Raw genomic sequence first — 13,116 nt, forward strand, 5'->3', positions numbered from 1 at the left:
TTCTGTCATTGTTAGCTGCTAACTTCTCTGAGCCCAATATCCCCTTTTATGAGTTGGGCATAGAAATAGTACCCATTTCAGCCCTGGCCAGGTGGCTCAGTTGGCTGGAGCATCGTCCCATAGACCAAAAGGTTGTAAGTTTGATTCCTAATCAGGGCACATACCTAGGTTGTGGGTTCAATCTCCAGTCAGAAGGCAACCGATTCATGTTTCCCTATCACATCGATGTTTCTCTCTCTCTTTCTCTTCCCCTCTTTTTTTCTCTCTCTCTCTCTCATCAATGAACATGTCTTCAGGTGAGGATTAAAAAACAAATAGTATCCTTTCACAGCACTGTGCGAATCTGGGTGAGACAATGCTCGCCGAGGTTTCGCACAGTAGCTGACACGGAGTAAATGCACTTGACCAGCATCAGAGCCCTGCACTGTCAGATCAGAGACAGGGTCTTGCCGTTCACCAGCTGGGTGGCCTTGGGAAAGCTCTTCAGTCTCTGCTTCCGTCTGCAGGAATTTCCACGTCTGGAATGAAAGCTGGTTCGTGCGGAATGACCTGGGCCCCTCGTACAATGGATGGCAGGTTCTGGACGCCACCCCCCAGGAGAGGAGTCAAGGTAACCCCCCGCTGGCCCCCTCATGGCCCCTGACCTGGGTTTAGTTCTAAGTCACAGCCTCTCAGTTCTTTATAGTAGTGGGCAGTGGCACAGGAAGATCACCTGAGTCCTCTCCATCGCTGGAGGTCACAATGGGATTAAAACGATGTATTTCCAAAGTACATTGCCTTCTCATTTTGCTTGGCTCCAGCGGCTATTTAACTGAATGCCTTCCCTGTGCCTGCACGGCTGCCGTCGCTGCTGCGGAGGCCCTGGCACGTGCCAGGCAACAAGAAAAGGAAGCTGTCCTCTGCCAGCAGTCATTTTCCTCTCGTTGTCTGTTCCTCCTGGCACAGGATTGTCCATTACCTTCCTTTTTCGTTATTTCTTTCAAACTTAAAACAAGTTAATTATACAAGTAATATGTGCGCATGCTAAAAGTTTTTTTTCAAATCATTCTCAAAGGACTTACAATGAACATTAAGTTCCCCAATGCAGCCTCTCTATCAGAAGCAACAAATGTGACCAGATTTGGGGGGGGTGAGGGGGCTTGGGGATAGGATAGTAACCCTCCAGATATGTTTTGGACCACTGTTTTTCAAACTTTTCACTGCAACCCATTAGTGGTTATAAAATCGTTAGTGGGCTTTGGTCAGTGTGCTAAGTGGTTAGAGCATCGGCCCAAGCACTAAAGGGTCTTGGGTTCGATTCCTGTCAAAGGCATGTGCCTGGATTGCGGGTTTGATCTCCAGCCCCAGTCAGGGCACGTGCAGGAAGGAACCAACCAATGTGTCTTTCTCACATCAGTGTTCCTCTCTCTCTCTCTCTCTCTCTCTCTCTCTCTCTCTCTCTCTCCACCCATCTCCCTCCCTTCCACTCTCTAAAAATTAATGGGGAAAAATATCTTCAGGTGAGGGTTAACAACAAAATAATACTAATATAGTTAATGGGTTGTGACCATCAATTTAAGGAATGAATAAGATGGCATGGAAAAGGGTTGGGGGAAGGAAAGAAAATAGCAGGATGTATTGGACATAGTAAGAGTAAGCACTATCTGCGAAACTTCCGTTTCAGGCTCATATATGTGCAAGACATAAAATCTATTTCTAGAGGTCATGGTTTAAAGAAACAGAAACAGTTGAAGGTGACTGTTCTAGGCACATAAAAGCGTGTGTGTGCCTTTTTTGTTTATTTGTTTTGTAAATGCAAATTGGATAACACTCTTCTTTCTATTCTGCTGCACCTTGCTTTTTTCACAGCGGGGCATTTCATGAATTAAACTATATCTAGATCTAGGTCTACATCTAGATCTATATATCTAGATCTAATTTATATTCATCCATCCATTCATCTATTATCTATCTACCTACTTATCCATCTATCTCTCTGTCTATATCGATCTATCTATCAGCACTACCTACCAAGGGTGCTAGAGAAGGGAGGGGACAGTCAGGGCTTGGGAGCTCAGAGGAACAAGACACTCCTGTGGGCTGGATATTCAGGTAAGTCTTCCAGGAATACAGGTGTGATGACTTGGGAAGAACAATTTGCAGATAAAGAAAAGAGGCCACCCTGAGCGCAAGACAGTAAGACTGAGGGCAGTGTGTCAGCATGAATTCTGCACCCACAGAATTCCGGATTGGGCTAGTCTTCTAAAGAGGTGGTGTCTGGCCAGGTGCCATTGCCGAAGATAATGATGGTCTGCGTTGAGTGCCAAATGAGAGGGGGCAGACCGTTGGGGCTGCAGGAGTTTGGCAGGGCAGAGGCAGGAGACTTGGGTGGTTATGGATGGGCTCCAGCAGCACAGGTCCTGGGTGGGCTGTTGCGGATGGGCCTGGCTTTGGCATGCACCCAACCTCTGCATCTTGGCCACTAGGGGTGTTCCAGTGCGGCCCCGCTTCAGTGACAGCTGTCCGAGAGGGCGATGTGAACCTGGACTTCGACATGCCCTTCATCTTTGCGGAGGTTAATGCCGACCGCATCACCTGGATCTATGATGCCCGCCGCAACACCCAGAAGCAGAACTCCTCAGACACAAATACCATTGGCAGATACATCAGCACGAAGGCGGTGGGCAGCTACTCTCGCATGGATGTCACCGAAAAGTACAAGTACCCAGAAGGTAGGAGGGGCACTGGTGGGGCTGTGCCACTCGGGGCCTGAGGGTGGGAAGACGGCTTTAGGGTGGGGAAGGTAAAGTCCACATGCTCCTCCCTCATTCTCAGCCAGTTCTGCCTGAATGGTAGGACTGCTCCCTGGCACCTAGCACCCAGTTCCCCAAACTGCTTCCAGTGAGGACAGACTGGCGCCAGCAGACGTTTGCCACGGGGCACAGACAGCTCCCACTCCAGCTCATCTCCAGCTGTGTCCTATTGCCAAGGACACTAATGGGGTGACAGCACTGTGACTGAACACACAGGGGAAAGCTGGCCCCATGGGAGACCCCCAAGTGCTTTAGGAGACATTGGTCAGTCCTCCCACTTCCCTGGCCTCCAAGTAACACAGGCAGGAAGCATGATCTGAACAAAGAAACGGACAGAGACCTGACCCAGAAGACGTGGCTGTGCTATATACACTTCTAACTCCCAAGAAGCTGGAGGAAGTGAGGCGAATGCCTAGGTCCCTGAAATCAGCATTTACATGCTTGCTGTCTCCCCCCAACCCCCCAAAGTCACCAGGAAGACTAGTTGTTGTGAGGCCACCCTTAACTCAAATGACATTGTTGCTCTATTTTGGAAATTGCTATCAGAGTCAACAGCCTATCTCTCTGAGGAGTCTCAATAGTGACAAAAGTTCTACATTTGAAGGTGATATTCATTTTCAGAAACAGCCTCCAGGAAATCAATGCTTGCCCTAGCAGCCACAGCCCCTCCTCAATGGGGCCAGCAAATGCTATGAAATAGTTCCTTCAGTGGATCCTCACAGTTGGTTCTGAGGGTCAAGAAAGGTGATGTCATAAAGGTGCCCACAATACATCCCCAAGTAAACCTTAAAACTCTGTGCAACTGCTGACTGTTGGTGATGGCTGCAGTTCGCACAGGAGGAAAGCTGAGCACAGGAGATGGGGTCTGACTCCAAGGTCAAGTAGATGACCCTTCTGGGCAGTGGTATTTGTGGACATTTTGAGGCACAACTCCAGGGCAATGAGATTAGTGGCCTCAATTTGGCCCCATCTGTCTCTGCTGGCCATTCCCACCATTGGGGTCAGATGGCCCTTCTCTCAGTCAATGAACATGGACTGACACCTCCTCAAGTGTCTGCTCTGTGCTCAGCTCTAGGGAGGCAACAAAGATCCCTCAGACAGGGCCCCTGCCCTTGCCGAGCTTCGCAGGCAGGAGAAGGCGGGCACAGGGCGAGCGTTTTCAGCAATGTCATGGTGTCGAAACCAGTGTAAGAGACGAGAGAGCAAATCACCCGGGTCAGGAATTTGAACCCCAGCCCTACTACTTAGAACTGTGCAGGGTTCTTAGGAGCCCTGGTCCCTCCCTCGCTTGCGAAATGAGTAGCAATGCCTGTCATCAGTACAGATGAGCTTGTGCCCTAAAGTGCCAAGTGCAGTGTGGCCACAGAGTGAGGACTTAATAAATGGTGATTTTTACCAGCGTGAATGTCTGCAGCCTCGTTGGAATAAGGAGCGCCCAAGGGGACTTTTGAAGTGCACTGCACTCAGATGTATGATTCTGTGGGGTGCCTCATCTTCCTGTCACATCTTGGGGGCTATGGCTGTCCCAGTCAAACCTAAGCAATGGGGCCAGGTTGTAGCTGGGTTGGGGAATCCCTGCAGGACTCCTGGCAAGGCCCTGGCCCCTTCGTGACAACAGGGCTCATCACCTGCCTGTGGTTGCCCGGGTCTCCTTACTTAATGCTGCCAGTTTGTCTCTGAGGGCCCTGGGGGAGAAAAGCTCATAAAATGGGTTGCTAAGCATTGCGCAATAGCAACACAAGGGCGAAAACAGTAGCAGGAAGCTGAGTCTTGAGTAAGCCCAGCAGGTGACCTATATAGGTATCTAGGCTCTGAGCCTCGTTGTACAAACATGCCTGCTTCGCGGTCCCGGGCACAGAAGGCTCAGCTCCCTGCACAGACATCAGCCCTGGATGTGGATGTCCAGCTCGGCTAGAGGATGGCAAAGCGCCAAAAGGAACCCAGCCCACCAGGCGCTGTCAGCCTGGGTAATCTGGCCACCTGCCTCCTTTTCAGTAGGTGTATGGGAGGAACCTAGGACTATGGGTCCTGAGGACTGGCTCTCTCTCTGCCTCTAATCCCCAGATTAGACTATCTCTTGGGCCAATTGCTTCTCCACTTAGAGCCTTTATTCTAATGTGATGGGTTAAAATGAGTGGACCTCTGAGGTCCCAGCCAGTTACCTGTAACTTATGGGAAAGGCCTTGCTAAGTTGTAAGGTGCTTACAGTAAGTCATTTGGTGTCTTAAACATTTCTCAGGTTGGTGGGGCAAGGTGGGACTAGAAGTATGGTCTGCAGATAGAAACATGGTAATTCCTTGTGGCCCTCTATCTGTGTTTCATGTTCCTGGAAGGTCAACACCTTCTCATTGATAGTGTGTCTGTCTTCAGGTCAAGGCAGGGAGCCTACTATGAGCTGAGTGCCCAACACTGGCTCAGATGCGTGGAGCCAGTTACTCAGCTCTTGCACATCATGGCCATTCTCCTGGGGCCACCTGTACCATCACATAAAAAAAGAAAACCTGTCCTTTGTGTTTTTGAAACTTGAAGTCTCTTGACAACTAGTCATAACTTGGAACCATACCAACCATGGGAAGTTTTTGCCAACTGACATGGACAAAAGTACCACTCTTCACTCGTAAAGCACCCTTAGGAAGAAAGCAGAACAACACGGTTTAGTGGTTGAAAGTCAATTCTAAGTCATAACCTTTTTTTCTGCTTCATTCTAACCTTTTCAGCTCAGCTTTTTTAAAAAATATATCTTTTTATTGACTTCAGAGAGAAAGGGAGAGGGAGAGGGTGAGAGAGAAAGACACATCAATGGTGAGAATCCATTGATCGGCGGCCTCCTGCACACCCCGCACTGGGGATCAAGCCCGAAACCTGGGTATGTGCCCAGACCACGAATGGAACCGTGACCTCCTGCCTCATAGATTGATGCACAACCACTGAGCCACACTGGCCAGGCCTCAGCTCAGTTTTTATTTATTTTCAAATTATCTGGTTGTTTTTTTAAGTCTTACAAGGGACTTTCTATCCAAAATATGAATAAATAAATCTAACTTAATTGACCTACACAAAATATCAAATCAGATAGTAATCTTACACAGTTGCTGGTAGAGCTTCCCCTACAGTTCCCTGGGAACTTTTAGCTGATAGGAAAAGCCCCATAGCCCAGCTGGTCTGTGAGCCTCACGTTAAGGAGGACGAATGGAGACCTGGAGAGGCCGGCCACTTGCTTGGATCAGAATCCTTGTGCGGCAGCACCGGTGTCAGTCCCAGGCCCCCTTTCCGGCAGGGTGCTGTCCTCTGTACGGGTTGCCACTGTATCCCTGATATGCTGCTCTCTTTCCCCCGACACAGGTTCAAGCCAGGAAAGGCAAGTGTTTGACAAGGCAGTGGGGAAACTGAAACCCAACAGAACATTTGGCCCAACGTCGTCAACAGAGGTCGAAAGAGACGAACGGGAGCCTAGCATCTCTGGGGTGTTCAAGGTCAATGGCATCCTGGCAGTGGGCAAAGAAGTCAACCTGGCCCTGACGCTCAAGAACCTGACAAGAGACACGAAGACGGTCACGGTGAACATGACGGCCTGGACCATCGTCTACAACGGCACGCTTGTCCACGAGGTGTGGAAGGACTCGGTCACCATCTCTCTGGACCCTGAAGAAGGTAACTCATCCTGCAGGCTGTGAGGCACCGTGTGTCCAAGGCCGCTGACATTCTGTTGGGGTTGGAGAGTTCGCATTGGAACTGACTCAGTTGTCTAAGGAAGGAGCAGGACACGGCCTTGCTGGTTAATAAGCCTTGGGTCGTGAGGTTTGGGAAATTACTATCATGGCAAGCAGTGCAAGTCAGGGTGGTGCCAACCCAAATTCTTTCGTGCCCTGGGAGAGGAAGGAAGGAGGCTTGGGAAATAATAGACATACCGCAGTATCCCTTACAGCAGCGATTTTCAACCGGTGTGCCGCGGCTCACTGGTATGCCACAGGAATTTCTAAAACATGCAACCCTGACTATTTAGTCAGGGGCACTGACCTCTTTTCCCTTAGACTGTCAAAAAAAAATGACAGCAGCCAACATACATTAGCCATCTGGTGTGGATGAATCAAAATTATACCTTTTCTGTGGATCATACTAGCAAAAAATATCTATTTTGTGTGTGTGTGCTGCAGAGTTTTCCTAATTAGTTTATGTGCCCTGAGATGAAAAAAGTTGAAAATCACTGCCTTTAGGTCTATACCACTTCCCACAGTGTGCAGAGCACTTCCTTATACACTGCCTCACTTGCTCTTCTAAAAAATAATAGATTCCAATGCCCCCATTTTACAGAGGCCAAAACTGATGCTTAGAGAGATTGTAACTCGCTTAAGAAATTAAGTGTCATAGCTCGTACGTGGCAATTCCAGGGCCTCGGTCCTCGGTTTCCTGATGCTAAAGTCCAGTGCTACCCTGGGAGAGGACAGTGGTCAGCAAACTGCGGTTTGGCAAACCATGGTGTGCAGGAGGCAGCTCATGGGCCATGAAGTTTCAATCACACTGTATATGCATGCCCGCACGTGGTATTTTGTGGAAGAGCCACACTCAAGGGGCCAAAGAGCCGCACGTGGCTCACGAGCCGTGGTTTGCCGACCACGGATCAAGGATGTATATAGATAGCTGCCACACACACCCTCATGCCACCCCCCGCCACCCCACAATGAGCCCCTTTTCAGGTTTGACCCTAGAAAGGTGGCAATATGCCACGTGGTCTTGAGCTGCCAGGGGGTGAGTGGAGTTGCCTGGTAAGTGATGGGTTTTCTGGGAAGCTCGAGGATTTGGGAGGAACAGTGAGTCCTTGCCCCCTGGGTGGCACAGACAAAAAGGGAGGAGGTGGAGCGGAGAAAGCCTGGTGCCGGGGAAGCCTCAGAAAGCAGGTGTGCCCGCATTGGCAAAATTTCCCAAGCTGTTATGAAAAGTTGGGATTTACAAAGCAGATTAACAAGGGTGGGGTGGCTATTTGCTTCACAGCAGGAACTAATAAAGGCTGATTAACTACACAGCCCATCCTGAAAGAATTCTGTCTGCAGAGAACCCCAGACGCGCCACACCTGTCTGAGGGCAGCATTCCCCACTCCGGGCAGGCAGGCTGACTTCTCTCGGAATTCTAGCAGAAACCCTCCCGCACCTGCAGCAGCCGGCTGGCCGCTGCTTACTCTCAGGCTCAGGGGGAGAGCTAGTTTTGAAGGCCGAAAAGCATTCACAGGCGGAAAATGGTTCCAGAAACTACACGCATCGTTTTTGCAGGAGGCAGCAGTGAAATGGGAGGGGAGGAGGCAGGTGAAGCGCTCGCTCTCGGAGGCCTGACGCTTCACCACTTTCTGGGTGACTCTGTTAGTCCCTCTCTTTTCAGAAGGGAGCCCCAGGGTTCATTGTCTGAGAGGGTAGGACCAGCGGTGCAAGGACCTGTTGTCTCCCCACTGGGGGCAGACTGGCATTCCGCCCCCCTGCCCCAAAGCAGAGGCCGCTTCCTCCTCACAGTCTTACCTCAGAGGGTATAGGACACTGGGTTGGGGGGAGGAAGGGAGGTGGGGGTATAAGCCACCCAGCGTGACTCTGTGAAGGAGAGTGGGGTGCCCTGGACCACAGAGGAGGGAGACATGGCCTTGACGTTTGGGGAGTAGCCAGATAAATGGAGAAAAGCTGAGAAAGGCATTTCCCTCCGAGGGAACCCTGTAAGCACTCAGTTGGTCAATCCCTGGCTTCCCTTCCTAATTGTTGTGTCATCATCACTAGACAGTGAGTTAACATTCCTATTTGTCCCCTGCCCCTCGGGAGGAAACTCGCCCCCACGACATTTTCTGGGTGTGGAGGCAGCTCAGTGCCTGTGAACCCGTCCTCCTGGGAATCTGCCCCGCCAGCCCGAGCCCTGGGCCCTGCCTGGAGCCTGCGCAGGGCAGGGTGGGGAGTTTCCTCCAGGCCCGGCCCAGGGAGGGCTTGGTCAAGCTCGGGGCTACAGGTATTCCTGGCCCGCTCGCACGGACTTGGCTGGCATCAGCTCCCTCTCACTCTGCTCCCCTGACTTCGCCTTCCAGAAGTCCAGCATCCTGTGAAGATCACATATGCTCAGTATGAAAAGTACCTGAAGGCGGACAACATGATCCGGACCACAGCCGTGTGCCGGGCCTCCGATGAGGCCGAGGTGGTGGTAGAGAGGGACGTCATCCTGGACAACCCCACGCTGACCCTGAAGGTAAGGAGTGGGGAAGGGGTGCCTCCCCCGCCAGCCAACCCCATGAGCCGCAGTCCTCCCAGACCACAGGGAAGGCCCTTCCCTGGGGAAGGGGCAGAGGACTGGGGTCCAGCCTCTGCCAGATGGAACAGCCAAGAGATCTCGCTCAGACCAATATCCTTGCCCCATGGGTGAGATAAACAGGCACATGGCCCCATGGCTTCTTGGTTCCTGTTTTAGACCCACTGGGGGTACCAGCTGAGCAGTGGCTGGAGGGACTCTTCCGTTCACTCACACACGCACTCAACCCTGAGCATCTGCTGGGTCCTGGGCCATGCCAGGCTCAGGACCCAGAGGGCACAAGGGGCAGGTCCTGCCTGGGGGGCCCCAGCCCGGTCTCAGACACATTTGTAAAGCAGCTCACGTGCATCTCTCCACTCACTCTCCAGGCCCCAGAGTCACCACTGGTAGACTCTAGGAGCCAATTCTCGTGCTCCCAGACTGCCATTTCCTACAGAGTAAACCAAGCGGGTAGGAGAAGGAAAGAGCCAGTCACTGCCAGCTCAGGGCTAGACCTCAGGCCCGGGACTCCCAGCCCAGGCCCTTTCAGAGCATCCAGGCTCGCCTGCAGCCACAGCGGCATCTTCTCGGTGGATGAGAAATAGGCTGCCTCTGTCTGTGTTTGTGGTTACAAGCCCGGCTCCTAGGAGCCCAGGCTGTGGGGCTTGCAGGTCTGCGGGAGGCGCATGGGACCACACGGTCTCTTCCTCAGAACCAAACCCTAAAATACTTGTGCCGACTCCAAGCCTCTCCCTGCTCCCCCAGACCCGGGCCCCTACCCACCCCGCAACCCAGGCTGGAGGCCACCATAGCCAGACAGCTGAGGGGTAGGGGCTGGCAGGCAAGGACAGGCAGAGGGGATGGGATCTTCCCGTGAGGTCCCCCAGAGAGCCGCATGGATCAGGCGCCTGCTGTATCTGCCATCCGCCACACCTGTCTAGACAGTTAGGCCTGTTTCTGTTCGATCACACTGCCAGCAGCCTCCCAAGCCACAGATTTCTGAGAGCTGGGTAACTGTGGCTGCCCTGGTCCCAGCCCTGTCTGAGCTGCACCCTCGCTGAAGGGGTTCCTGACCTCAGACAGGGGTCAGGGGACCCTTTCACTGTCCCGGTTAGTCTGATCAGTGCTTCAGAATGAGGCGGCGGTCCCCCACCTCGGGCACTAAGGAGCCAGTGGCTGGATGGCCCGTTACCAATAGGGGGGAAGCTGAGCAGGGCCTGTAACCTTGTACCCAGGCCCCACCACTTCTCAGCAGCGACCCTGAGGAAGTCCCTTCGTCCCTGCGTCTCAGTTGCTCCAACTGTGTCATGGGGATAAGAAAATGCGTCCCTTGCAGGGTATCCCTTCCTCAGGGGGGACTTCCCTGGCATCCCACCCCCTCCCCAGATTAGGCCTGGCCCCTAGTTCAACTTCCTCAGAGCCCATGTCCTCTTGCTTCACAGCATTGGGCAGAGTTGACGTTACCCCTCTATTGGTGGAATTGCTTGGTGGGAGTGTCCTCCCGGCCCCTGGCTGTCTCCCCAGCATAGGCTCTGGGCCGATAATCAGTGTCTGTAAAACAGAAACACCCCTCTCCACGGCACAGGGACGCTTGGCTCCTGGCTCGCGTTCTTCTCGCCACCCACAGAGTTCTCATTGTCAGTCCCTGTTGTCCTCTGCTTGCTCAGGCCCCTCCTGCTTCCCAGGGCGCTTCTAAGGGGAGCAGGGTCCCTGGACACATGATGGACAGCTGACTGCTGATTCCTGCTCCAGAGGCTGGGAGGCGAGGCTGAGTAGCAGCCCGTTCAGTTATGAAAACTTTCTGTGTTAAAATGATCAGTGTTTAAATGAAGTTAGGTTTTCCCCATTATATTCCCTTACTCAATATCCTCCTCCTTTCTTATAGCGTTATCTTTTATTCATCACTTTTGTGCTATTTCTTTGGGATTTCCATATCAAGTCTTTAAAGAGCCCATAACATCTTTAGAAAGGAACTCAGGCCGGAAATGTGCCACCGAGAACGTTCTTATTGAATCTTGTTAACAGGCATCTGCTCTTTCTTCTTTGGGGCATCTTCGTCTGAATTTCCTCTCGGCACATTCTCTCCTCTACTTCAGCCTCCAGAGAATCAGGACATTCTTGTCTCTGTTGAATGAATCAACGCATAGCTCACTGAGAGCAGGGCGCAGATTTTTAAACTCTTGAGGGGCGATCTATATGAAAAGATAATAATTAGGGCAAAACTCCTTATCTTGTCTGGTACTGGTTGGCAGTTAGCTTCTATTTCCAACACGCTTTCTTCCCATCCCTGATCTCATCTGGTCCCTCCAGGCCCGGACAGGAGGGCAGGAAGGAAGGACTAGTTTCATCAGCTGAGGAAGCTGAGGCCCAGTTGTGTCGCCTCCTTGGCAGAACCATAGCTTTCAGCTTTGGGAGCGAACAGATCGTCCAGGTTGCTTTTCTGACCAAAGACGGCACAATGCTGGAGCCCTGTCCAGACCACAACATGACATATGGGGAGAATCCGGGCCCCAGAGGTTTAGAAGGGGTGTCGTCAGAGGAGAATGGCCTGAAAGGTGGTGAGGGCCCCTCCATGGGAGGGGAGTAAGCTGCAGCCTCCGGGGGGGAGGGGGGGGGCTCCAGGCTGGAAGGGAAGAAAGAGAACCAGTGAGCAGAGGTTCAGGAAAAACACTGTTATTAAGTTCCGAATGAAACCTTTCCCAACCCTCAGAGCGGCCCCCCAGTGGAGCCAGGCTGTCATCCTGGGAAGAACTGGAAAGGGGGCCTGTGCACCCAGCAGGGAGGTTAAAGCGCTCTCAGCTTTTCCCTTAAGCCTGGTGTCATTTGTGTAGCATGGGGGGGTGGGGGTGGTCCAGCAATCTCCTAGAAAACCCTGCATGGATGGCACTGGCACTTAGGAGGACTAAACAGACAGTCCTCTCCGCCTTCGTCCTCAGTGACATCTTCCCATCACCAAGTCGCCCACCCAGCCCATCCGCTCTCAGTGAGTGGCGGCTGACTCACTCCCACCCTCTCTCCCTGCAGCTGATGGACCAGGCGCGCATGCGGAAGCCCGTGAACGTGCAGATGATCTTCTCCAACCCGCTGGATGAGCCGGTGAAGAACTGCGTGCTGATGGTAGAGGGGAGCGGCCTGCTGCTGGGCAGCCTCAAGATCGAGTGAGTCTCAGGCCTGGGGCCCATGTGGGACGGCGGGAGGGGGCCAGAGGGGGGCCTCCCAGGCAGGGCACACAGAGGTTCTCTAGCCTCAGAGCCGGAGATCTGCCCATAGGCACACACATGTGCATTTGGTTTAGGGTTCACCAAACCTAAACTCCTGGGAAGTCCAGGTCACCAGAGCTTGGAGCTGGTCCCGAGGGCTTAGCATATTTGGGAGATCAGAGGACCCCCACCACCCCTGCCGATGGGTCCCAGGGCTGGAGGGACCCCGGGACCCAGGCAGCAGCTAGAAGGAGCTAAAGAAGCAGTGACCTTGTCCAGCCCCCACCAGAGCAGGACTTGAGGCCACAGAGGCCTGTCCAGCCTGCGGTCTGTGAATGTCACCATCAACACTGATTCATGCCCTTCCCCACCAGCGTGCCGAACCTGCGCCCCAAGGAGCAGTCCCGGGTACGTTTTGAGATCATGCCCACGCGGAGTGGCACCAAGCAGCTGGTCGCTGACTTCTCCTGCAACAAGTTCCCTGCGATCAAGGCCATGCTGTCTGTCGACGTGGCAGTGTGAAGGGCCCAAGAGGTGCCACACAAACTTGGGTACCACGGAGCAGGCAGGGCTCGCCTGTCCGGCCTGGGAAACCCACTCTGTCCCCCAAGGCTGCCTGGACGGGGAGCTCCAGCCTCAGCACACCCCCTCCCTTACTCCCAGGCTGGGCTGGCTCCACCCGCCTGAGACGTGTCCACTTTGCACGTCCCCCGACTCTCCCTGTGGCCGCCTGCCTGTGGGCCCCGTGGTCCTGCTCAGTCCTCTCACCCATCCGCGCAGCAGGGGGAGTGGCGCCTGGCCCAGCGGCTCTCTGGGTGGATACAGGGAACAAGACGGTTTGGACTGTTTGCTGATCCCTAGCCTGCAGCTGGGA

General features: G+C 53.1%; 1 protein-coding gene across 1 annotated transcript in view; it reads left to right on the forward strand.

Moving 5' to 3' along the window:
- TGM3 (transglutaminase 3) overlaps positions 1-13,110 on the forward strand; it is a 36,585-nt gene extending 23,475 nt beyond the window's left edge. Inside the window, exons 8-13 of the mRNA XM_015560232.1 lie at positions 507-610; positions 2,466-2,711; positions 6,135-6,443; positions 8,846-9,003; positions 12,067-12,200; positions 12,617-13,110. Of these exons, the coding sequence (XP_015415718.1) occupies positions 507-610; positions 2,466-2,711; positions 6,135-6,443; positions 8,846-9,003; positions 12,067-12,200; positions 12,617-12,764 (1,099 nt within the window). The 3' untranslated portion in view covers positions 12,765-13,110. The remainder of the gene's footprint in view (positions 1-506; positions 611-2,465; positions 2,712-6,134; positions 6,444-8,845; positions 9,004-12,066; positions 12,201-12,616) is intronic.
- The last annotated feature ends 6 nt before the right edge of the window (positions 13,111-13,116 follow it).

The sequence above is a fragment of the Myotis davidii genome, unplaced genomic scaffold, assembly GCF_000327345.1.
Source record: "Myotis davidii unplaced genomic scaffold, ASM32734v1 scaffold32, whole genome shotgun sequence".
NCBI lineage: Eukaryota > Metazoa > Chordata > Mammalia > Chiroptera > Vespertilionidae > Myotis > Myotis davidii.